Source organism: Oncorhynchus clarkii, chromosome 17, assembly GCF_045791955.1.
Source record: "Oncorhynchus clarkii lewisi isolate Uvic-CL-2024 chromosome 17, UVic_Ocla_1.0, whole genome shotgun sequence".
Lineage (NCBI taxonomy): Eukaryota > Metazoa > Chordata > Actinopteri > Salmoniformes > Salmonidae > Oncorhynchus > Oncorhynchus clarkii.
In genome coordinates this window covers 82420572-82448059 of record NC_092163.1, presented here as the reverse complement: position 1 = coordinate 82448059, position 27488 = coordinate 82420572, and the positions used below count along the sequence as shown (strand labels likewise).

General features: G+C 41.0%; 1 protein-coding gene across 1 annotated transcript; it reads right to left on the bottom strand.

Annotated features, from left to right (window-relative positions):
• Window positions 1-27183, bottom strand: LOC139369954 (sodium- and chloride-dependent GABA transporter 1-like). Its single transcript, XM_071109238.1, has 15 exons — window positions 26878-27183; window positions 25337-25733; window positions 24911-25042; window positions 24505-24605; window positions 24006-24115; window positions 23681-23813; window positions 23214-23348; window positions 22609-22712; window positions 21370-21494; window positions 19811-19923; window positions 14629-14760; window positions 7203-7305; window positions 6879-6979; window positions 3512-3679; window positions 1-237 (listed from the first exon to the last, which is right to left on the bottom strand). Exons 2-15 carry the CDS (start codon window positions 25560-25562, stop codon window positions 133-135), a joined length of 1788 nt encoding a protein of 595 aa, XP_070965339.1. The 5' UTR covers window positions 25563-25733; window positions 26878-27183; the 3' UTR covers window positions 1-132.
• Window positions 27184-27488: the final 305 nt, after the last annotated feature.

Sequence of the window (27488 nt, the reverse complement as noted above, 5' to 3'; positions counted from 1 at the left end):
CCTGGTCAAAAGTGGTGCACTATATATAGAATAGGATTCCATTTGGGAATGCATCCCTTGGTTGTGCTTCACCTTGATTACGTTGTTTTCTGCAAAGAGTTGGCCTCGGAGACAGGCTGAATAGAACAGGTTTTAGATGTAAGCCTCTTCAGTGGCTGCTGCCGGTGTCTGCTCAGGGCCGTTCTCCTGGCGTTCTCCTCTCACCATCATCGGGGGTTGGATCATTATCCGCAGACGCTGCAATGTGCGAGAGAACGATACATTTAAAATACGTCAGACCTCTTTAGGCTGTAAGTTACAACATTAACATGCTATATGCAGATGCTGTGAGGAAATGATATGTTACACATCTTCATGCTTTCACATTGCTGGTATTACATTGTATCACGCACCAGATAGCAAGCTGGCATCCGTGTCTGTAAGATCAAGCCTTTCCGCCGGGTGCTTGGCACACACAAACCAAGGAATTGATTGCTACAATTTAAGCAATCGAGATTGCACTGACTGACACAAAGGGCGGACAGCTGCTCCTCTCGTTGCCAGTGACAACCGCAGCGCTCCATCCTTGACAACACCAGAACCAGCAATTACTGTTCCTTTCACTGCAAGCTGCAGCTCAACAGACGTATCGCCATGGGACCGACCAGCCTGACACTCCTTTCTGTGACCTTCTCAACAGACGTATCGCCATGGGACCGACCAGCCTCACATTCCTTTCTGTGACCTTCTCAACAGACGAAGCGTCATGGGACCGACCAGCCTCACACTCCTTTCTGTGACCTTCTCAACAGACGTATCGCCATGGGACCGACCAGCCTCACACTCCTTTCTGTGACCTTCTCAACAGACGTATCGCCATGGGACCGACCAGCCTCACACTCCTTTCTGTTACCTTCTCAACAGACGAAGCGTCATGGGACCGACCAGCCTCACACTCCTTTCTGTGACCTTCTCAACAGACGTATCGCCATGGGACCGACCAGCCTCACACTCCTTTCTGTGACCTTCTCAACAGACGTATCGCCATGGGACCGACCAGCCTCACACTCCTTTCTGTGACCTTCTCAACAGACGAAGCGTCATGGGACCGACCAGCCTCACACTCCTTTCTCTGACCTTCTCAACTGAACGTCTATGTGTATACATGTATCTTAATTTGATCACTCTGTTGTCACAGATCATTTTTAAATGAGTTTTGTGATTTACATAAAGTGACTGAAAATCTGCAGTGGTCTTTCCCTCATGTGATCTCATATCTAAATTACAGCCTACTGTAGTCTATTGAAACTAATTTACGTTAGCAATGATCACTTTCAACGTATCTCTCTCTCTCTCTCTCTCTCTCTCTCTCTCTCTCTCTCTCTCTCTCTCTCTCTCTCTCTCTCTCTCTCTCTCAAGACTAATGTCTTGCAACAAAATACATTATCACCGACATTTGCTGTCCTCAAACTTTTCTTTTAGAATGTCTGTGAGAACCAACGATTATTTATACGGATTAATATAAAAACAGTAATTGCCAAGAGCAATATTCCAAACTAATTTTGGATTAAGTGCCATACCATCTATTTAAAATTGTACAAAACCCCACAGCCTGTGACAAACTCTCTGCTGCAGGCAGATCTCTTTCTGAGACGCACGCTATGGTTATCTCGGCAAGAGTTGGGAGTTGTTGGACGTAAAATGGTCGCCTTTAAGGTCGACTCTGTATAGACAGTATGCGAGGAGAGCACTTGCAATGCCAGGATAGTTGGTTCGATTCCCGGGACCACCCATAGGAAAATCATTTAGTCACTAGATAAAAGTGTCTGCCAAATGGGACAGACATATACAGTCCTTCAGGAATAATTTGACACCCATTTTAACACATTTTGTTGTGTCACAGCCTGAATTTAAAAATGGATTAAATGTAGATTTTGTTTCACTGGCCTACACACAAAAACTCCAAAATGTCAAAGCGGAATTTTTGTTTTAGACATATTTACAAATTAATAAATTATGAAAAAGCTGAAATGTCTTGAGTCAATAAGTATTCAGTCACATAATAAGTTACATGGACTCACTCTGTGTGCAATAATAGTGTTTAACATGCTTTTTGAATGTCAACATCATCTCTGTACTCCACACATACAATTATCTGTGAGGTGCCTCAGTCGAGCAGTGAATTTCAATCACACAGATTCAACCACAAAGGCCAGTGACGTTTTCCAATGTTTCGCAAAGAAGGTTGGTAGATGGGCAAATAAAAAGCAGACACAGAATTTCCCTTTGAGCATGGTGAAGTTATTAATTACACTTTAGATGGTGTATCAATACACCCAGTCACTACAAAGATACAGGCGTCCTTCCTAACTCAGTTGCCGGAGAGGAAGGAAACCGCTCAGTAATTTCACCATAAGGCCAATGGTGACTTTAAAACAGTTACAGAGTTTAATGGCTGTGATAGGAGAAAACTGAGGATGGATCAACAACATTGTAGTTACTCCACAATACTAACCTAAATGACAGAGTTTAATGGCTGTGATAGGAGAACACTGAGGATGGATCAACAACATTGTAGTTACTCCACAATACTAACCTAAATGACAGAGTTTAATGACTGTGATAGGAGAACACTGAGGATGGATCAACAACATTGTAGTTACTCCACAATACTAACCTAAATGACAGCGTGAAAAGAAGGAAGCCTGTAACAGACTAAAAATATTCCAAAACATGCATCCTGTTTGCAATAAGGTACTAAATACTGATGCAAAGACATTCACTTTATGTCCTGAATACAAAGTGTTATGTTTGGAGCAGCACATTCCTGGCTGCATCACGTTATGAGTATGCTTGTCATCGGCGAGGACTAGGGAGATTTGGAAGAATATAAAGAAACGGAGCTAAGCACAGGCAAAATCCTAGTGGAAAACCTAGTTCAGTCTGCTTTCCTACAGACGCTGGGAGACAAATTCACCTTTCAGCAGGACAATAATCTAAAACACAAGGCCAAATATACACTTTAGTTGCTTAACAAGACAAAATGGAATGTTCCTGAGTGGCCTAGATACAGTTTTGACTTAAACCGTCTTGAAAATATATGGCGAGACTTGAAAACGGCTGTCTAGCAATGATCAATAATCGACTTGACAGAGCTTGAAGAATCTAAAAGAATAATGTGCAAATACTGTACAAATACTGTACAATCCAGGTGTGCAAAGCTCTTTAGAGACGTACCCAGAAAGACTCACAGCTGTAATCACTGCCAAAGGTGTTTCTAAAAAAGTGTTGACTCAGGGGTGTGAAAACTTATGTATTCAAAAGTGTTTATTTTTCAGAAATGAAATGTTTCTTCCACTTTGACATTCCAGAGTATTTTGTGTAGATCGTTGACCCCCCAAAAAAGACAATTTAATACATTTTTATCCAACCTTGAAACACAACAAAATGTGTAAAAAGTCAAGTGGTGTGAGTACTTTCTGAAGGCAATGTGATTGTCAGCAGCTGAGGAAGACAGAAGCTGATGCGTTACCTCTTTGTAATCCCCCTTGAGGTTGAGGAACATATAGACCATGTATCCAGGTATCAGGAGCATGGAGGACAGCGCCATGCACCAGCCTACTCCCTGGCCCCAGGCCGGGAACACGTAGTTGTTCATGGTGAGAGGAACCATCTGGACAGCACTGAACAGGAACACTCCCTGGAACACAGAAGAACAACCTGGTCACAACACAATCAACCACAATGGAGAAAAAAAGGCCTCAGGGCTTAATTGTGTTTTCATCCTGGATAATGTTTTTAAATGTATGTAAGGTTGTATCTGGCTAGAACGGACTACTACTTTCCATTGTCTAATACAATTAATCAATCAAAGTCATCTTGTTACATCACAAACACAACACCAAGGATGAAGGAATATGGAGGGTTATTAATGCCAAAAATATGTTGTATAATTTGGTTTTACAGCCCTCCATACAAAAACACCATAGAGTTCATTTGACAACTCTATACATTGTGGTAGTCAATTGAATGCTTTACATTGATTTGTAAATTAACTTTATGTCCTGAATACAAAGTGTTATGTTTGGGGCAAATCCAACACAACACATTACTGGCTGCATCATGGTATGGGTATGCTTGTCATTAGGAATAGGGAGTGTCTGTACTCCTGTTCATCCATGACTGCGTGGCCATGCACGCTTCTAACTCAGTCATCAAGTTTGCAGACGACACAACAGTAGTAGGCTTGATTACCAACAATGACGAGACGGCCTACAGGGAGGAGGTCAGGGCCCTGGAAGAGTGGTGCCGGGAAAATAACCTCTCCCTCAACGTCAACAAACCAAAAAGAGCTGATCATGGACTTCAGGAAACAGCGGAGGGAGCACCCCCGTATCCACATTGACGGGACCGCAGTGGAGAAGGTGGAAAGCTTCAAGTTCCTCAGCGTATACATCACTGACAAACTGAAATGGTCCACCCACACAGACAGCCTCAGAAGGCTAAAGAATTTGGCTTGGCACCTAAAACCCTCACAAAACGTATACAGACGCACAATTGAGAGCATCCTGTTGGGCTATATCACAGCCTGTTACGGCAACTGCACCAACCGCAACCACATGGCTCTCCAGAGGGTGGTGCGGTTTGCCCAACGCATCACGTTTGGCAAACTACCTGCCTTCCAGGACACCTACAGCACCCACCTTCAAAGGAAGGCCAAAAAGATCATCAAGAACAACAGCCACCCGAGCCACTACCCGTTCACCCCGCTATCATCCAGAAGGCGAGGTCAGTACAGGTGCATTAAAACTGGGACAGAGAAACTGAAACAGTTTCTATCTCAAGGCCATCAGACTGTTAAATAGTCATCACTAGCACATTAGAGCCTGCTGCCCTATATACGTAGACTTGAAATCACTTGCCACTTTATTAACTAGTCACTTTAATAATAATGTTTACATACCTTGCATTACTCATCTCATATGTAAATACTGTATTCTATTCTACTGTATCTTAGCCTATGCATTACTCATCTCATATGTAAATACTGTATTCTATTCTACTGTATCTTAGCCTATGCATTACTCATCTCATATGTATATACTGTATCCTATTCTACTGTATCTTAGTCTATGCATTACTCATCTCATATGTAAATACTGTATTCTATTCTACTGTATCTTAGCCTATGCATTACTCATCTCATATGTATATACTGTATCCTATTCTACTGTATCTTAGTCTATGCATTACTCATCTCATATGTAAATACTGTATTCTATTCTACTGTATCTTAGTCTATGCATTACTCATCTCATATGTATATACTGTATCCTATTCTACTGTATCTTAGTCTATGCATTACTCATCTCATATGTAAATACTGTATTCTATTCTACTGTATCTTAGCCTATGCATTACTCATCTCATATGTAAATACTGTATTCTATTCTACTGTATCTTAGCCTATGCATTACTCATCTCATATGTAAATACTGTATTCTATTCTACTGTATCTTAGCCTATGCATTACTCATCTCATATGTAAATACTGTATTCTATTCTACTGTATCTTAGCCTATGCATTACTCATCTCATATGTAAATACTGTATTCTATTCTACTGTATCTTAGTCTATGCATTACTCATCTCATATGTAAATACTGTATTCTATTCTACTGTATCTTAGCCTATGCATTACTCATCTCATATGTAAATACTGTATTCTATTCTACTGTATCTTAGCCTATGCATTACTCATCTCATATGTAAATACTGTATTCTATTCTACTGTATCGTAGCCTATGCATTACTCGTCTCATATGTAAATACTGTATCCTATTCTACTGTATCTTAGTCTATGCATTACTCATCTCATATGTAAATACTGTATTCTATTCTACTGTATCTTAGCCTATGCATTACTCATCTCATATGTAAATACTGTATTCTATTCTACTGTATCTTAGCCTATGCATTACTCATCTCATATGTAAATACTGTATTCTATTCTACTGTATCGTAGCCTATGCATTACTCATCTCATATGTAAATACTGTATTCTATTTTACTGTATCTTAGCCTATGCATTACTCATCTCATATGTAAATACTGTATTCTATTCTACTGTATCTTAGCCTATGCATTACTCATCTCATATGTAAATACTGTATTCTATTCTACTGTATCTTAGCCTATGCATTACTCATCTCATATGTAAATACTGTATTCTATTCTACTGTATCGTAGCCTATGCATTACTCATCTCATATGTAAATACTGTATCCTATTCTACTGTATCTTAGTCTATGCATTACTCATCTCATATGTAAATACTGTATTCTATTCTACTGTATCTTAGCCTATGCATTACTCATCTCATATGTAAATACTGTATTCTATTCTACTGTATCTTAGCCTATGCATTACTCATCTCATATGTAAATACTGTATTCTATTCTACTGTATCTTATCCTATGCATTACTCATCTCATATGTAAATACTGTATTCTATTCTACTGTATCTTAGCCTATGCATTACTCATCTCATATGTAAATACTGTATCCTATTCTACTGTATCTTAGCCTATGCCACTCCGACATTGCTTGTCCATATATGTATATATTATTCATTCCATTCATTTACTTAGATTTCTGTGTATTGTTGTGGAATTGTTATATTACTTGTTAGATATTACTGCACTGTTGTCTCTAGAAACACAAGCATTTCACTACACCTCGCAATAACATCTGCTAAACACGTGTTTGTGACCAATAACATTTGATTTCATTTGATGTTTAAATGCTCTAGTTTGAGAATGTTGAAAGACAGAGAAAGGGGAAGAGATATATAGAGAGAGAGAGAAGAAGAGAGCGAGAGAAAAAGAGAGAGTACTTACAGCCACGATGAGAGGAGTGAACACGACCCAACACAGCTTCCACCACAGGCAGGGCCTAAAGCCAATCATCTCCTCAATGTTGGCAAGGAACTTATCAGCACCTGCAACATATGCAAGACAGGAAGCAAGTAGGTCAAAGGTGCTGTGTTGGAAGACAAGTACCTGCACTCATTGGAAGCAGATTTTGGAATTTGGATTTTGACAACACCAACACCCAAACCTTTTACATAGACTATTACATTGAGAAGGCCCCAACCTCTTTGTACATCAGTCAGGTTAGCGACGTCACCGTAGCTCTAACAGGAAGTGAGGTAACCGACTCACCGTAGAACCAGGATATGGAGACACACTCGAAGAAGACCAGGAAGAGCAGGCACATTCCGCTGGCTGAATAGTAGTCAAACAGCTTGAACACGTACAGCCCACCCTATTGGACGAGAAGAGAACAGAGAAAGACTGTTGGATACGGGTTCCCAAGTGTAGAGAGAACGAGACCAGCAAGACGGGGAGTCATGGGGGGGGATATAGAGGATAGGAGATAGAACGACTGAGATGTGATGTAGCCTATTAAACTGGTGACGTGGAATAATGTGAGGGATGAGAGCACTAGTGGTGGTAGCTGGTGGAGGGTCACTGACCCTAGCTGCCTGCCTGTCTCCCTGGGAATCTTCAGGGCTCTGGAGCCCAGCGCTAGGGAAGGGTGGAGGGAGATGAAACGCTAGACTGGTACTGCAGAGCTGAGGTGAACAACTGATTAGGCCGATTGTTTCAATCCAAGAGGGATGCAGACATTAATCTCCAGTGACAGATGTGATAATGCTGTGAAGAGCGGTGTAGTAGGGTAGAGAGTGGTGGGTAGTGTTTCATACAAGCAGAGGACTGGAAGGGGGGGGGTGGGGTGACTGGAAGCATTCAGTGATCCTGTCAGTGGCCACGCTACATCGGTACAGGTTTCAGGAGGAGAGTTATTGACCTCAGAGTTTGGGATGTGGAGCTTGAGAAGACATCATCGTTTTCCCTGGTTTGATCCTGTGAAAGAGTCCAGGGCAGGGGAGGAGGGGGGAGGGGGGGGGGGGTCGAGGAGATGAAGCCGTTAGGGTGAAATAACATCAACTGATCAGATACAGGGATGTCAACACAGCCTGTAAAGAAATTATATTGGAGAAAAATAACATGGAATGTTAAGGGACTTAAAGGTTTGATATTAACTTCTTTAGGTATAGTGGGCAGCATTATCACTTTTGGATAAATAGTGTGCCCAAATTCAACTTCCTGCTACTCATGCTAAGAATATAAGATATGCATATTATTAGTAGATTTGGATAGAAAACACTCTGAAGTTTCTAAAACTGTTTGCATCATGTCTGTGAGTATATGGGCGGCAGGGTAGCCTAGTGGTTAGAGCGTTGGACTAGTAACCGGAAGGTTGCGAGTTCAAACCCCCGAGCTGACAAGGTACAAATCTGTCGTTCTGCCCCTGAACAGGCAGTTAACCCACTGTTCCCAGGCCGCCATTGAAAATAAGAATTTGTTCTTAACTGACTTGCCTGGTTAAATAAAGGTAAAATAAAATAAAATAAATAAAATAACAGAACTTATGTAGCAGGCAAAACCCTGAGGACTAACCGTTCAGATTTTTTTTTTTTTTAGGTCTCTGTCTGTTCACTGAGTTCTCATTGGCAAAAGATACAGCTTCCACTGGATGTCCCCAGTCTTTGGAATTTGGTTGAGGTTATTCATTTGTGCAATGAAGAATTAGGGCCAACTAGGAACTGCGTAACACTGTTGAGAGTTGCGCAAGATTTGAAAAGTAGCTTGGTTTGTTGTGTTCCTGTATTGAACACAGATAGACCCGTCTTCAATTTGATCGATTATTAACGTTTAAAAATACCTAAAGTTATAAATACCTATACCTAAATCTATTTTGGCAAAGTTTATAGGCAACTTCAGAAATATTTTGTAGTGACGTTGCGCATTTTGGAAGCTGTTTTTTTCTGGATCAAACGCGCCAAATAAATGGACATTTGGATATATATGGATGGAATTAATCGAACAAAAGGACCAATTGTGATGTTTATGGGACATATTGGAGTACCAACAAAAGGAGCTCGTCAAAGGTAAGGCATGTTTTATATTTTATTTATGCGTTTTGTGTAGCGCCTGCAGGGTTGAAATATGCTACCCTCTTTGTTTACTGTTGTGCTATCATCAGATAATAGCTTCTAATATTTTCGCCGAAAAGGCTTTTGAAAATAGACATGTTGGCTGGATTCACAACGAGTGTAGTTTTAATAGAGGATCTTACATGTGTGATTTAATGAAAGTTTGATTTTTATATCATTTTATTTAAATTTGCAGCGCTGCATTTTCCCTGGTTTTTGGCCAGGTGGGACGCAAGCGTCCCCTATACCATAAGAAGTTAAGAGACTTAAAAGTTTGATATTAAGGGACTTAAAGATTTGACGTTAAGGGACTTAAAGTTTCAATGTTTTTTATCTAATTGTCACCAGTCTTAAAAGTCTACACCTAGTCGTAACAGACAGTCAGAAAATATGAAGATAGTGTATGTCAGTATGTATCGGTAGACTGTAACAAAGTAGATCTAATTAACTACTACACAACTACACTGTCATTACATCACAATACAAGTGAACCCAGTTACCTCAGGTGAACGAACCTTGACAGAGCACTTTTTTGCTTATTTCCCTATATTTTGGGGATCCCGAGAGGCGCAGCGGTCTAAGGCACTGCATCTCAGTGTTAGAGGCATCATTACAGACCCTGGTTCAATTCCAGGCTGTATCACAACCCTCCATGATTGGGAATCCCGTAGGGCTGTGCGCAATTGCCCTAGCATCGTCCGGGTTAGGGATTGGCCGGGGTTAGGCCGTCATTGTAAATAATAATTTGTTCTTAACTGATTTGCCTAGTTAAATACATACAAATACACGACGTAGACCAACGCTAGCTGTCAATATCTGTCATGTGATGTCATTTTCTGGTTTAAATCTAGTTTTCAGCTGAAGTAATGTCAGACAACTAGATAAGACGTATTGTTCATGGCGATGCAAGGATGCAGTGCTGCCAACTCTCACGCACTGGACCCTCTTCACAGGCATTGGACCCTCTTCACAGGCACTGGACCCTCTTCACACGCACTGGACCCCCTTCACAGGCGCTGGACCCCCTTCACAGGCACTGGACCCTCTTCCCAGGCACTGGACCCTCTTCTCACGCACTGGACACCCTTCACACGCACTGGACGCTCTTCTCACGCACTGGACCCCCTTCACAGGCACTGGACCCCCTTCACACGCACTGGACCCCCTTCTCACGCACTGGACCCTCTTCACACGCACTGGACCATCTTCACAGGCACTGGACCCTCTTCTCACGCACTGGACCATCTTCTCACACACTGGACCCTCTTCCCAGGCACTGGACCCTCTTCCCAGGCCCTGGACCCTCTTCACACGTACTGGACCCCCTTCCCAGGCACTGGACCCTCTTCCCAGGCACTAGACCCACTTCACACGCACTGGACCCCCTTCCCAGGCACTGGACCCCCTTCACAGGCACTGGACCCCCTTCACAGGCACTGGACCCTCTTCACAGGCACTGGACCCTCTTCACAGGCACTGGACCCTCTTCACAGGCACTGGACCCTCTTCTCACGCACTGGACCCTCTTCTCACGCACTGGACCCTCTTCCCAGGCACTGGACCCTCTTCACACGCACTGGACCCTCTTCACACGCACTGGACCCTCTTCACACGCATTGGATCCTCTTCACACGCACTGGACCCTCTTCACACGCACTGGACCCTCTTCACACGCACTGGACCCCCTTCACACGCACTGGACCATCTTCACACGCACTGGACCCTCTTCACACGCACTGGACCCTCTTCACACGCACTGGACCCTCTTCACACGGACTGGACCCTCTTCACGCGGCACACCTCTTATTTATCATTGAAAAAACTTCTGCTTTTATTTCCTAATTAATCTGGAGAATATTCAGTGAGTTCACTTTTCAACTCAAATTTGCTGTTCTACATCATGAGTATTGTAACAGGTCCAGCTTCACCTGGGAGACCCATCACCTTTCAGCCACCTCACTGCCACCTCACTGCCACTTCACCGCCACCTCACTACCACCTCACTGTCACCCCCCCGCCACCTCACTACCACCTCACTGACACCTCACCGCCACCTCACCGCCACCTCACCGCCATCTCACCGCCACCTCACTGACATCTCACTGACACTTCACCGCCACCTCACCGCCACCTCACCACCATCTCACTGACACCTCACTACCATCTCACTGACACCTCACCTCACCGCCAACTCACTGACACCTCACCACCACCTCACCTCACCGCCACCTCACCGCCACCTCACCAACACCTCACTGCCACCTCACCGCCACCTCACTGCCACCTCACCGACACCTCACCGCCACCTACCGCCACCTCACCTCACCGCCACCTCAGCTCACCGCCACCTCACCTCACCGCCACCCTACCACCACCTCACCGCCACCTCACCTCACTGCCACCCTACCACCACCTCACCGCCACCTCACCACCACCTCACCTCACCGCCACCTCACCTCACCGCCACCTCACCGCCAACTCACTGACACCTCACCGCCACCTCACCGCCACCGCACCGACACCTCACTGCCACCGCACCGACACCTCACTGCCACCTCACCGACACCTCATCGCCACCTACCGCCACCTCACCGCCACCTCACCTCACCGCCACCTCAGCTCACCGGCACCTCAGCTCACCGCCACCTCACCGCCATCTCACTGCCACCCTACCGCCACCTCACCGCCACCTCACCGCCACCTCACCGCCACCTCACCGCCATCTCACCGCCACCTCACCGCCACCTCACCGCCATCTCATTGCCACCTCACCGCCACCTCACTGCCACCTCACCGCCACCTCACTGCCACCTCACCGCCACCTTACCTCACCGCCACCTCACCGCCACCTCACCTCACTGCCACCTAACCGCCACCTCACCGCCACCTCACCACCACCTCACTACCACCTCACTGCCATCTCACTACCATCTCACTGCCACCTCACTGCCACCTCACTACCACCGCCCCATCACCTCCCCTCCACCTCACCGCCACCTCACCTCACTGCCACCTAACCGCCACCTCACCGCCACCTCACCGCCACCTCACCGCCACCTCACTGCCACCGCACCGCCACCTCACCGACACCTCACTGCCACCTCACTGTCGCTGAATGCTTCCTTATGGCAGCATAAGATAATAGGCTATACTATTGATTTAACCAGTAGCATTAACCCTGTAGCATTAACCCAGTAGCATTAACCCTGTAGCATTAACCCTGTAGCATTAACCCTGTAGCATTAACCCAGTAGCATTAACCCTGTAGCATTAACCCTGTAGCATTAACCCTGTAGCATTAACCCAGTAGCATTAACCCTGTAGCATTAACCCTGTAGCATTAACCCTGTAGCATTAACCCAGTAGCATTAACCCTGTAGCATTAACCCTGTAGCATTAACCCTGTAGCATTAACCCAGTAGCATTAACCCTGTAGCATTAACCCTGTAGCATTAACCCTGTAGCATTAACCCAGATCCACAGGACATTATTCACCTACTTTGGTCACTAACTCAGCAGGGAATCTGGTGACCCGATTTAACTCACTGAAATAACGAACATTATTTTGGCCAAACAGATTGTGAACCCAAATGTGTAACTGATTCAGGTTGAGGGGGTGTGACAACACAGTGAAATATAATTTGTGCTGGATGTGAGGCGGAGCAGATGTAGGCTACGTCATCTTGTCTTTAGGAGATTTGATCTCTGTTTAATTCATTTGGTCTTACACAATAGCTGATAGTCATTAGAACATTTCCCATCCCCTACAGTGGGCTAAAACAGAGACTATGTGTTTATCTCAGCAAGAACACTACTGCCATTCCCATACTTTGATTATTTCACTTCTTACACATTAGTTCTGGTGTAATTAAGCTATTTGAATTCTGATATGCCAACTTGTCTTTGAAAATACTGGACTAGACATGGACGTGACCGGAATGGACTGGACTAGATGTGACTGGACTGGACTAGATGTGGCTGAACTGGACTAGATGTGACTGGACTAGATGTGACTGGACTGGACTAGATGTGACTGGACTGGACTAGATGTGACTGAACTGGACTAGATGTGACTGGACTAGATATGACTGGACTGGACTAGATGTGACTGGACTAGATGTGACTGGACTAGATGTGACTGGATTGGACTAGATGTGACTGGACTGGACTAGATGTGACTGGACTAGATGTGACTGTACTGAACTAGATGTGACTGGACTGGACTAGATGTTACTGGACTAGATGTGACTGGACTAGATGTGACCGGACTGGACTAGATGTGACCGGACTGGACTAGATGTGACTGGACTAGATGTGACCGGACTGGACTAGATGTGACCGGACTGGACTAGATGTGACTGGACTAGATGTGACTGGACTGGACTAGATGTGACCGGACTGGACTAGACATGGACGTGACCAGAATGGACTGGACTAGATGTGACCGGACTGGACTAGATGTGACCGGACTGGACTAGATGTGACCGGAATGGACTGGACTAGATGTGACCGGAATGGACTAGATGTGACTGGACTAGATGTGACTGGACTGGACTAGATGTGACTGGACTGGACTAGATGTGACCGGAATGGACTGGACTAGACGTGACCGGACTGGACTAGATGTGACCGGACTAGATGTGACCGGACTAGATGTGACCGGACTAGATGTGACTGGACTGGATGTGACCGGACTGGACTAGATGTGACCGGACTAGATGTGACCGGACTAGATGTGACTGGACTAGATGTGACCGGACTAGATGTGACTGGACTAGATGTGACTGGACTAGATGTGACCGGACTGGACTAGATGTGACCAGACTAGATGTGACCGGAATGGACTAGATGTGACCGGACTAGATGTGACTGGACTAGATGTGACTGGACTAGATGTGACTGGACTGGACTAGATGTGACTGGACTAGATGTGACTGGACTAGATGTGACTGGACTGGACTAGATGTGACCGGACTGGACTAGACATGGACGTGACCAGAATGGACTGGACTAGATGTGACCGGACTGGACTAGATGTGACCAGACTGGACTAGATGTGACCGGACTAGATGTGACCGGAATGGACTGGACTAGATGTGACCGGAATGGACTAGATGTGACTGGACTAGATGTGACTGGACTGGACTAGATGTGACCGGAATGGACTGGACTAGACGTGACCGGACTGGACTAGATGTGACCGGACTAGATGTGACCGGACTAGATGTGACCGGACTAGATGTGACCGGACTAGATGTGACTGGACTGGATGTGACCGGACTGGACTAGATGTGACCGGACTAGATGTGACCGGACTAGATGTGACCGGACTAGATGTGACTGGACTAGATGTGACCGGACTAGATGTGACTGGACTAGATGTGACTGGACTAGATGTGACCGGACTGGACTAGATGTGACCAGACTAGATGTGACCGGAATGGACTAGATGTGACCGGACTAGATGTGACTGGACTAGATGTGACTGGACTAGATGTGACTGGACTAGATGTGACCGGCCTAGATGTGACCGGACTAGATGTGACTGGACTAGATGTGACCGGACTAGAAGTGAGTGTTTACTGTACCTGTGTGATGTTGGACAGGCCGATGATATAAGAAACCAGGCAGACGGCAGCGATGAAGAGTTCTCTTCTTCCTCTCAGAGCCCTGGGGAACTCATCCACCAACGCAGTGATGAAGCCCTCCACCGTACAGAACTACACAGAAAGGTAAAACATATTAGATCAGGCTCACCCCTTTCAAAGGCTCTCGGATCAATTTCCCGCAGGAACTCAGTTGGGGTCTAAACTTCCTGTTGCTAGGTAGAATAGTAGAATAAACCTGGTTGTTCATCAGTAGGTTTTTCTCTTGTTATGTCAGTCACTGACAGTCCCTCAATTAAACCACGTCAGCCACATTTTTGGGGGGGGGATTGGTAAATTAGTCTAGCGGCTAGCTATCTAAACTTAGTATTCATGGTGGAATTACCTCCCGGTTATTGAAAACTCATATTCCTCTCCGCCTCAAACCAAAATGAGTAGAATTGCATGTTAAGAGGTATACAATTGAAACATCTTCTCTCTACGCAAAAGGTGTAGAATTGCAGAAATCTTGTTTTAATTTTCTCTACACCCAACTGCAAAATGTGAAGAATTACACAAAATTCAACCTAAAACTTTTAAAAAAGGTCTCTCCGCTGTCTACATGGCGTCCGCTAAGATGTTTTGCTACCCGTGTGTGGTGGTACAACACATGATATAGTACTATACAACACATGATATAGTACTATACAACACATGATATAGTACTATACAACACATGATATAATACTATACAACACATGATATAGTACTATACAACACATGATATAGTACTATACAACACATGATATAATACTATACAACACATGATATAATACTATACAACACATGATATAATACTATACAACACATTATATAATACTATACAGCACATGATATAGTACTATACAACACATGATATAGTACTATACAACACATGATATAATACTATACAACACATGATATAATACTATACAACACATGATATAATACTATACAACACATGATATAATACTATACAACACATGATATAGTACTATACAACACATGATATAGTACTATACAACACATGATATAATACTATACAACACATGATATAGTACTATACAACACATGATATAGTACTATACAACACATGATATAGTACTATACAACACATGATATAGTACTATACAACACATGATATAATACTATACAACACATGATATAATACTATACAACACATGATATAATACTATACAACACATGATATAATACTATACAACACATGATATAATACTATACAACACATGATATAATACTATACAACACATGATATAATACTATACAACACATGATATAATACTATACAACACATGATATAATACTATACAACATATGATATAATACTATACAACACATGATATAATACTATACAACACATGATATAATACTATACAACACATTATATAATACTATACAACACATGATATAGTACTATACAACACATGATATAGTACTATACAACACATGATATAGTACTATACAACACATGATATAATACTATACAACACATGATATAATACTATACAACACATGATATAATACTATACAACACATGATATAATACTATACAACACATGATATAATACTATACAACACATGATATAATACTATACAACACATGATATAATACTATACAACACATGATATAGTACTATACAACACATGATATAGTACTATACAACACATGATATAATACTATACAACACATGATATAATACTATACAACACATGATATAATACTATACAACACATGATATAATACTATACAACACATGATATAATACTATACAACACATGATATAATACTATACAACACATGATATAATACTATACAACACTTGATATAATACTATACAACACATGATATAATACTATACAACACATGATATAATACTATACAACACATGATATAATACTATACAACACATGATATAATAATATACAACACATGATATAATACTATACAACACATGATATAATACTATACAACACATGATATAATACTATACAACACATGATATAATACTATACAACACATGATATAATACTATACAACACATGATATAATACTATACAACACATGATATAATACTATACAACACATGATATAATACTATACAACACATGATATAATACTATACAACACATGATATAATACTGTACAACACATGATATAATACTATACAACACATGATATAATACTATACAACACATGATATAATACTATACAACACATGATATAATACTATACAACACATGATATAGTACTGTACAACACATGATATAATACTATACAACACATGATATAATACTATACAACGCATGATATAATACTATACAACACATGATATAATACTATACAACACATGATATAATACTATACAACACATGATATAATACTATACAACACATGATATAATACTATACAACACATGATATAATACTGTACAACACATGATATAATACTATACAACACATGATATAATACTATACAACACATGATATAATACTATACAACACATGATATAATACTATACAACACATGATATAGTACTATACAACACATGATATAGTACTGTACAACACATGATATAATACTATACAACACATGATATAATACTATACAACACATGATATAATACTATACAACACATGATATAATACTATACAAAAAATGATATTATACTATACAACACATGATATAGTACTATACAACACATGATATAGTACTGTACAACACATGATATAATACAATACAACACATGATATAATACTATACAACACATGATATAATAATATACAACACATGATATAATACTATACAACACATGATATAGTACTATACAACACATGATATAATACTATACAACACATGATATAATACTATACAACACATGATATAATACTATACAACACATGATATAGTACTATACAACACATGATATAATACTATACAACACATGATATAATACTATACAACACATGATATAATACTATACAACACATGATATAATACTATACAACACATGATATAATACTATACAACACATGATATAATACTATACAACACATGATATAATACTGTACAACACATGATATAGTACTGTACAACACATGATATAATACTATACAACACATGATATAGTACTATACAACACATGATATAATACTATACAACACATGATATAATACTATACAACACATGATATAATACTATACAACACATGATATAATACTATACAACACATGATATAATACTATACAACACATGATATAATACTATACAACACATGATATAGTACTATACAACACATGATATAATACTATACAACACATGATATAACACATGATATAATACTATACAACACATGATATAATACTATACAACACATTATATAATACTATACAACACATGATATAATACTATACAACACATGATATAATACTATACAACACATGATATAGTACTATACAACACATGATATAATACTATACAACACATGATATTATACTATACAACACATGATATAATACTATACAACACATGATATAATACTATACAACACATGATATAATACTATACAACACATGATATAATACTATACAACACATGATACAATACTATACAACACATGATATAGTACTATACAACACATGATATAATACTATACAACACATGATATAATACTATACAACACATGATATAATACTATACAACACATGATATAGTACTATACAACACATGATATAATACTATACAACACATGATATAATACTATACAACACATGATATAATACTATACAACACATGATATAATACTATACAACACATGATATAATACTATACAACACATGATATAATACTATACAACACATGATATAATACTATACAACACATGATATAATACTATACAACACATGATATAATACTATACAACACATGATATAGTACTATACAACACATGATATAATTCTATACAACACATGATATAATACTATACAACACATGATATAATACTATACAACACATGATATAATACTATACAACACATGATATAATACTATACAACACATGATATAATACTATACAACACATGATATAATACTATACAACACATGATATAGTACTATACAACACATGATATAGTACTATACAACACATGATATAATACTATACAACACATGATATAGTACTATACAACACATGGTATAATACTATACAACACATGATATAATACTATACAACACATGATATAGTACTATACAACACGTGATATAGTACTATACAACACATGGTATAGTACTATTCAACACATGATATAGTACTATACAACACATGATATAGTACTATACTACACAGGATATAATACTATACAACACATGATATAGTACTATACAACACATGATATAATACTATACAACACATGGTATAATACTATTCAACACATGATATAGTACTATACAACACATGATATAGTACTATACAACACATGATATAATACTATACAACACATGATATAATACTATACAACACATGATATAGTACTATACAACACATGATATAGTACTATACAACACATGATATAGTACTATACTACACAGGATATAATACTATACAACACATTAACACTACTAGGTTAGATAGATTAGATGTTGGATGGAACTGACTTCCTGCATCTTATAGAATATTAAACACTATTCCAATCACGCAACTCATCAAGCACTGCATTAGATGGATAATACTACATTCATTGTCCAACAAACAAACAAAACACAACACAACAATGCAATAACACAACATAACAACAACAACACAACAAGACAAAATACACACAACACAATAACGCAACAAAACAACAAGACAACATACACAAAACACAACACAAACACAACACAACATAACACAAACCACAACATAACAACACATCACACAACAACACAACACATAACATCCATACAACAACACACAACACAAAATAACAACAAAACAACAACACAACAACACAAGATAACACAAAACACCACAACATAACACAAACCACAACATAACAACACATCACACAGCAACACAACACAAAACACACATACAATAACACAAAACAACAACAGAAACATGAAATGCAAATAGCTGTTGTTTCCTCACCTGACTGTCTATTCCCAGCATGAGCAACATAGAGAAGAAAAGGATCGCCCAGAGAGGAGAGATAGGCAGCTGGGTTACTGCCTCAGGGTAGGCCAAGAACGCCAAGCCAGGACCTGCAACACAACACAGACAGTTAGAGACGGGATCTGACAACACAACACAGACAGACAGTTAGAGACAGGATCTGACAACACAGACAGACAGTTAGACAACACAACACAGACAGTTAAAGACGGGATCTGACAACACAGACAGACAGTTAGAGACGGGATCTGACAACACAACACAGACAGTTAGAGACGGGATCTGACAACACAACACAGACAGTTAGAGACGGGATCTGACAACACAGACAGACAGTTAGAGACGGGATCTGACAACACAACACAGACAGTTAGAGACGGGATCTGACAACACAACACAGACAGTTAGAGACGGGATTTGACAACACAGACAGACAGTTAGAGATGGGATCTGACAACACAACACAGACAGTTAGAGACGGGATCTGACAGCACAACACAGACAGTTAGAGACGGGATTTGACAACACAGACAGACAGTTAGAGACGGGATCTGACAACACAACACAGACAGTTAGAGATGGGATTTGACAACACAACACAGACAGTTAGAGACAGGATTTGACAACACAGACAGACAGTTAGAGATGGGATCTGACAACACAACACAGACAGTTAGAGACGGGATCTGACAACACAACACAGACAGTTAGAGACGGGATTTGACAACACAGACAGACAGTTAGAGATGGGATTTGACAACACAGACAGACAGTTAGAGATGGGATCTGACAACACAACACAGACAGTTAGAGACGGGATCTGACAACACAACACACACAGTTAGAGACGGGATTTGACAACACAACACAGACAGTTAGAGACAGGATCTGACAACACAACACAGACAGACAGTTAGAAACAGGATCTGACAACACATACAGACAGTTAGAGACGGGATCTGACAACACAGACAGAAACGGGATCTGACAACACAACACAGACAGTTAAAGACGTGATCTGACAACACAACACATCCCATTCCTGTTCAAATACCCATATAGAGAAGTGTTTCAATGTCTGTGGTTTTACAGTGAGTCCTACTGTTATTCCAAGATTTGCTCATATTTTTTTTTACTCAAATCAAATGTTCCCGAATACCAGTGTAGACCGTGAAATGCTGACTTACCCAACAATGCAGTTCAAGAAATATGAGTTAAGAAAATATTTACTAAAATAAACTACAGTAAAAATAGTCAAATTAAAATTAAAAAGTTCAAATAACAACGAGGATATATGCAGAGGGTACCGGTACAGAGTTAATGTGCGAGGGTACAGGTTAGTCGAGTTATTTTTCATACATGTAGGTAGGGGTAAAGTGACAATGCATAGATGATACACAGCAAGCAGCAGCAGTGTAAAAAGAAAAGGGGGGGGGGGGGTGTCAATGTAAATAGTCCGGGTGGCCATTTGATTAAATAGGCTAAGTCATGTATTGTTCCAATTAAGATCTATATCAATAGTGAACGGTAATTACCTGAGGCTGCTACTTCTATTATGGGCCTCTTAGTCACGTTGGCCATGAAGCCCACAATGGAGAAGATGACTAAGCCAGCGAACATGCTGGTGAACGAGTTGATGCAGCACACAATGACAGAATCTCTGCAGGGAGATGGAGAGAAAGACAAAAAGCATGTGGTTTGGAACGTCTGTTGTCACACTGATATGGAAGCCTTATCAAAACCACAGCACATTTAAAATTGGGAGGGAGGGAGGGAGGGAGGGAGGGAGGGAGGGAGGGAGGGAGGGAGGGAGGGAGGGAGGGTTTTGCATTCTATAGCCGAGTGTTACTGCAATGTCAATGGACTGACCTATTCATTTCGGAGATGGGGTGATTGTTCATTCGGTGCCAGGGTTGAACATAGGAGAGAGACAGAGATGATGTGACAGCTGAGAGATGTGTTTTCTCTTTGTCTCTCTCTCTCTCTCTCACCCCCCCTCTTCAAATCCCCTCTCTCTCTCCTACCCCCTCTCTCTCTCTCTCTCTCTCTCTCACCCTCTCAATTCAATTCAAAAGGGTTTATTGGCATGGGAAACATATGTTTACATTGCCAAAGCAAATGGAATAGACAATAAACAAAAGGGAAATAAACAGTGTAAACATTACACTCACAATCTCTCTCTCTCTCTCTCTCTCTCTCTCTCTCCCTCTCCCCTCTTTCTCTCTCTCTCTCTCTGTCTCTCTCTCTCTCTCTCTCTCTCTCTCTCTCTCTCCCTCTCCCCTCTTTCTCTCTCTCTCTCTCTCTCTCTCTCTCTCTCTCTCTCTCTCTCCCTCTCCCCTCTTTCTCTCTCTCTCTCTCTCTCTCTCTCTCTCTCTCTCTCTCTCTCTCCCCTTCTCTCTCTCTCTCTCTCTGTCTCTCCCCTTCTCTCTCTCTCTCTCTCTCTCTCTCTCTCCCTCTCCCCTCTTTCTCTCTCTCTCTCTCTCTCTCTCTCTCTCTCTCTCTCTCTCCCTCTCCCCTCTTTCTATCTCTCTGTCTCTCTCTCTCTCATTCTCTCTCTCTCCCCCCTTCTCTCTCTCTCTGTCTCACTCGCTCTCTCTCTCACTCGCTCCCTCTCTCTCCCTCTGTTACTCACTCGCTCTCTCTTTGTCTCACTCGCTCTCTCATTGGCAGAGGCAGAATATAAAGCGATAGTAGGGAGCTGAATAGAATGGCTTTGTAGATTTTAACCTACCTGCAAACATGACTATTGAACGGTGTTGTAGATTTTAACCTACCTGTAAACATTATTATTGAATGGGTTGTAGCTTCCCAGAGCAATCAGTGATCCCAGCCCTAGCCCATAGGAGAAAAAGATCTGAGTGGCAGCATCCAACCACACCTGACGAGAACAGAGAGACAGAGAGTCAAAACACACCACAAGTCAAGACATACTGCAAGTCAAGACACACTGCAAGTCAAGACACACCACAAGTCAAGACACACCACAAGTCAAGACACACCACAAGTCAAAACACACTGCAAGTCAAGACACACTGCAAGTCAAGACACACTGCAAGTCAAAACACACCACAAGTGAAGACACACCACAAGTCAAAACACACCACAAGTCAAGACACACCACAAGTCAAGACACACCACAAGTCAAGACACACCACAAGTCAAAACACACCACAAGTCAAAACACACTGCAAGTCAAGACACACTGGTACTCACAGCATCACATACAGCAAATCAGCATCCATTCTCCCTCTGTATCTGCTCACTGATAAAGGCTAGGTACCTCTGAATCTGCTCACTGATAAAGGCTAGCTACCTCTGAATCTGCTCACTGATAAAGGCTAGCTACCTCTGAATCTGTTCACTGATAAAGGCTAGCTACCTCTGATTCCTTGAGCTTCTCAAAGTTGGGCGTGATATAGAAGAGGATTCCATCGATGGCTCCGGGCAGAGTGATGCCGCGGCAGAAGAGGATGAAGAGCATAAAGTAGGGGTACGTCGCTGAGAAGTACACCACCTGAAACAGGGAGGGAGGGAGAGACTTGTTAAAATACAATGCAGCTATGCCACCCTCCTTACGTCATTATTACAGCTAGAACCCATGCATGGATTAACTGCCATTTTTCCAGTCAAATGTTTCTTAATGGATTTTTAATCTATAGTAATGCCTCTTACTTTTGCAAATAAGCCAGGGGACATGCTGGACCCCCCGCCCTCCCAACATCCAATACGGTTGCCAAAATCTAATATGGCTGCCAAAATCCAATATGGCTGCCAAAATCCAATGTCAAGATTCCTCTGTGCGGTTTAGCCCCTACTCTATGAATTTAGTCGGTGGCAGCCTCTTACCTTGCCGGTCCATGCGACACCTTTCCAGATGCAGAAATAAACCAGGACCCAAGCGATGGCCAGCGTGATGGCTAGAGGCGCTCTGATCTCCCCAGGTTTCTCCAGACCATCCGTCAATTGGTGCATGTTACGTCTATAGGACAAATCAACCAATGAAACCAATCTATCAACCAACCAATCAATCAAGCAACCAATCAAATCTATTTATAAATCCTTTTTTTCATCAACTACAACCCCATTCATTATTTCTACACTGCGTGGTCTAACCACAGACCAAAAAAAAAAAAAAAGTTTAACAAAATATAATAAAATATATGTTCTTTACTCCCAGAATTCCTGAACGGCGCTGGTGAGGTTTACAGCGTTCGGGATGCTGTAGTTGGTGTAACAGCGATCTGTATTCCAAGAATTTCCACATGATTGCCATGGCAACTCCTGTAATAACAAAGACAGTTTTTTTTTCTTTCTCTCACTTTTTGTCATTTTGCCCATCTCTTTTCACCCAGGCGACATGCACCACATTTTTTTTTGAAAGGGTAGCGATGGCCAAATTCGATATATTTGAATTAACTATACATAAAAGAAACAGTATTTCTTTCTTTTCAGCATTCAAATGGATAACACCGAAGAGGCCTATGCCCCCTGCTCTTTCAATCCTCAGTCATGCTACTTAAAGACATTCATCAGGGAGATGTGCTTTTCCTTTTTAAACCTCCCAGTGAAAGAAATGCAGTAACCTCACATTAATTCGATTTTTGGGGGGGTTTGTTTGTTGTGTACTTACAACTTTTTAATAGAAAAGCAATAATATCCATCATACTCACAGAAGTAAAGGAGGACCAGAGATAGTATATGGCCCAGGAAATGATGACAATGTAATAAATATTTAGCCAGAAAGAAAGCACTGCAGCGGCCAGACCAACACCTAGAACAGCAGGGAAACGTGGGATTAGGAATGTATATACAGTCAGTTAATATAAGATGAAATAATGTGACAACTTGAGTAATTTGAGAAAAAAAATACATAAAATAGCTTTAGCTAGTTATATTAAATATGTGGTTTGATCTGTAATTACAACGGGGAGAGGAGGCGTGCACTGAAATTGCAGATATTTGTGTGTGTTTATTGACAACCAGCAAAAAGAGTATTGGATGAGGAGAGCTAATTGTCTTACGGTATATATTGAGATGTATTTCAGTTGAACCTCTAAACGTAGTGTTTTGATTTACCTTTAAACATGGGAGCCAGTTTCCACACCCCAAGGCCTCCAATCGATGTGTACTGACCGAGGGACGTTTCGAGCAGAAACAGGGGCATGCCAGCAAATATGAGCGTCAAAAAGTATGGAATCAAGAAGGCCCCTGAATGGAAGGTGAAAGGTAAGTAAACAACACATATATAGGATGGTGAATAAAAGCGACCATTTGCATTGATATACCGGGAACATTTCAAATCATCCAAAGAAATAAAGAGATGAAGACAATATTTTTTTGTATCACAATCCTAATATTAATGATAATTACGCTCAATCTGGAGAGAAAATGACCATTGTGATAATTAAATGAGGGACCCAGAACACATTTCCTGTTTGAAGGGTTAAGTTTTTAAGCCTCCTGTTTTTGAAAACATGGGAAAAGCGCCGAAATCTTGATTACCTCCTCCGTTCTTCCCACATAGATAAGGAAATCTCCAGACATTTCCGAGTCCAATTGCGTACCCGACGCAAGACAGGAGAAAGTCAAATTTTCCAGTCCAGTTTTCTCTTTCGGGAAGTTCCTTTTTCTGGACTTTTACGACCAAGGTTTTGGGTTTGTCGTTAGGCTCCGCATTCACCTCGGTTAAAACGTGTCCATCCGAGGCTTTAGTTCCATTAGTGGCCATGTCTCTCTGATTAGGTGTAGATTTCCTGGCAAGGCTGGCAGGCGGTTGGAAGATTTTAACCCCACTGATCCACGTAGAGAGCAGCTTCGCGGTTCGTTACCCAGCCGATTGACCGTTGGATGTGAAGGAGCGGGAGAAGGAGAGGGAACACCGAGGAAGTTAAAAGCCAACCTGGAAAAAAAGAGAAAGAGAATGTTACCAAATAGGAAATTAAAATAATGATAGGACCCTAAATATTTACATAATATTGAATTAACACGGGAATTATCCAAATTAAAGTATAGCGCTGAAAATGGGCCGTTTTGAAGAGTTTTCATTGAGTCACTTTGTTGGCGCAGGGGACAAGAGATCACACGAAGACCCTGTGGTGCTTTTTAAACAGCCAGGGCCCGTTGATTCACAGCGTCGTTACTCTCAATGTCCCCCTTATACAACTTTAAAACAGAACACATTCCGCAGACAGGTCATTTAATACTGTTAAGAGGAGGAGGTCCAATTATTCAGCATTTGGATGGTTAATTGCAGCGGAACTCAACCATCAATTTGACACACAAAAAAAGATAAATTACGTTCATTCACACGCTATGGCTTAGAATGTACGCATCCAAATAAGTGTAACGTTATAAATAAAAACTGAATTGCAAAGCATTCATATTAACATAAATCAGCTTGACTGTTAATTATCCGAGGTTAAATACTTTGAATATAATTTATCTTTAATTATTCATAATAAATGTGAGACAATGGTAAATTGGTCGATTTAAAAAAAAAAAATCGTTCCTGTTACAAGTCCAAACGCAATGTGCGTATTGTGGAAACATTGGCTTGGCAACGTCATGCTTTTGGTATTTTTAGGCTTTTATTTGGTTGAATAATTCCGTGCCTCTATATCTGTAGTATAATGGTCAAATATCCCCCGTTTTTCCCATCAGCTAGTTGACATTTATGGAAAGAGATGGAGATGGATATGTGCCCGCCAAACAAAAGCGACAAGATTTACGCGTCAGTCACTCTCCTACGCGTCCTTTCACATTTGCTGATTATATTCCATGAATTATGGAACTTCAAAAAACGAATCAAATGTAGAATGATGTGATTTATCACTCTCTTTGAAGTTGCATTGATTTAAAAAATATATATAATTGATTTATCCAATTTAGGCTAATCATCTCGGCTACTCAGTGCGCAACATCTGAAACACCGTTTTTCCCCACCGAGACGCAACTCCGCATCCCCAAATGGGTTCACACTGTCCAATGTTCTGACCATCGCAATGAAGTTTTCCCACACTGTTTAACGTAAATGCTGTACTTACAATTAAACTGCTGTGCCAGCCAGAATTGTGGGACATGGTATAGTATCCGTGCGTTCTTCGAAAAGTTGTGTTCTTTGAAGCTTCTAACCGGGCAGAACAAATCAAATATTTTTAGAGATAGATAAGCTAAACTAAACTATGATCCTGATGGGAAAGATGAGTTTGCAGGAAAGCAGGAACTAGGTGTGAGTGGTGCTGTCCGTTAGCTTGATGATGCCTGAAGGAGAGAGAGACAAGCAGAGGAGAGCAGAGCGGGGGGGAACAACACCACGAAAAGGCAGCAGCTTCACCTCGTAACACCGTCTATCTTCAGCGGCCAGGGTGGTTACGCGGACCACAAATCCCCGTTCTCATCTACATAGCGTCAATGTCATCTGTAAGTCGACCCTCCCCGTGTGTCCAACATTTCCACCACTGAGATCGCTGTGGTTCTGATAAAGTAGCATTTTATAGTCTCATGGTTTTATAGGCATAGTGCTTTTCATCAATTTGTGGATTTTTTTTTTCTACACGAATTGATTGGGTGACTCACAGACAGTTCGTTAAATGACTTAACATTTTGTTAGCTTTACGCGATTTCTCACATATAGGACAGTTATCATACGCTTAAC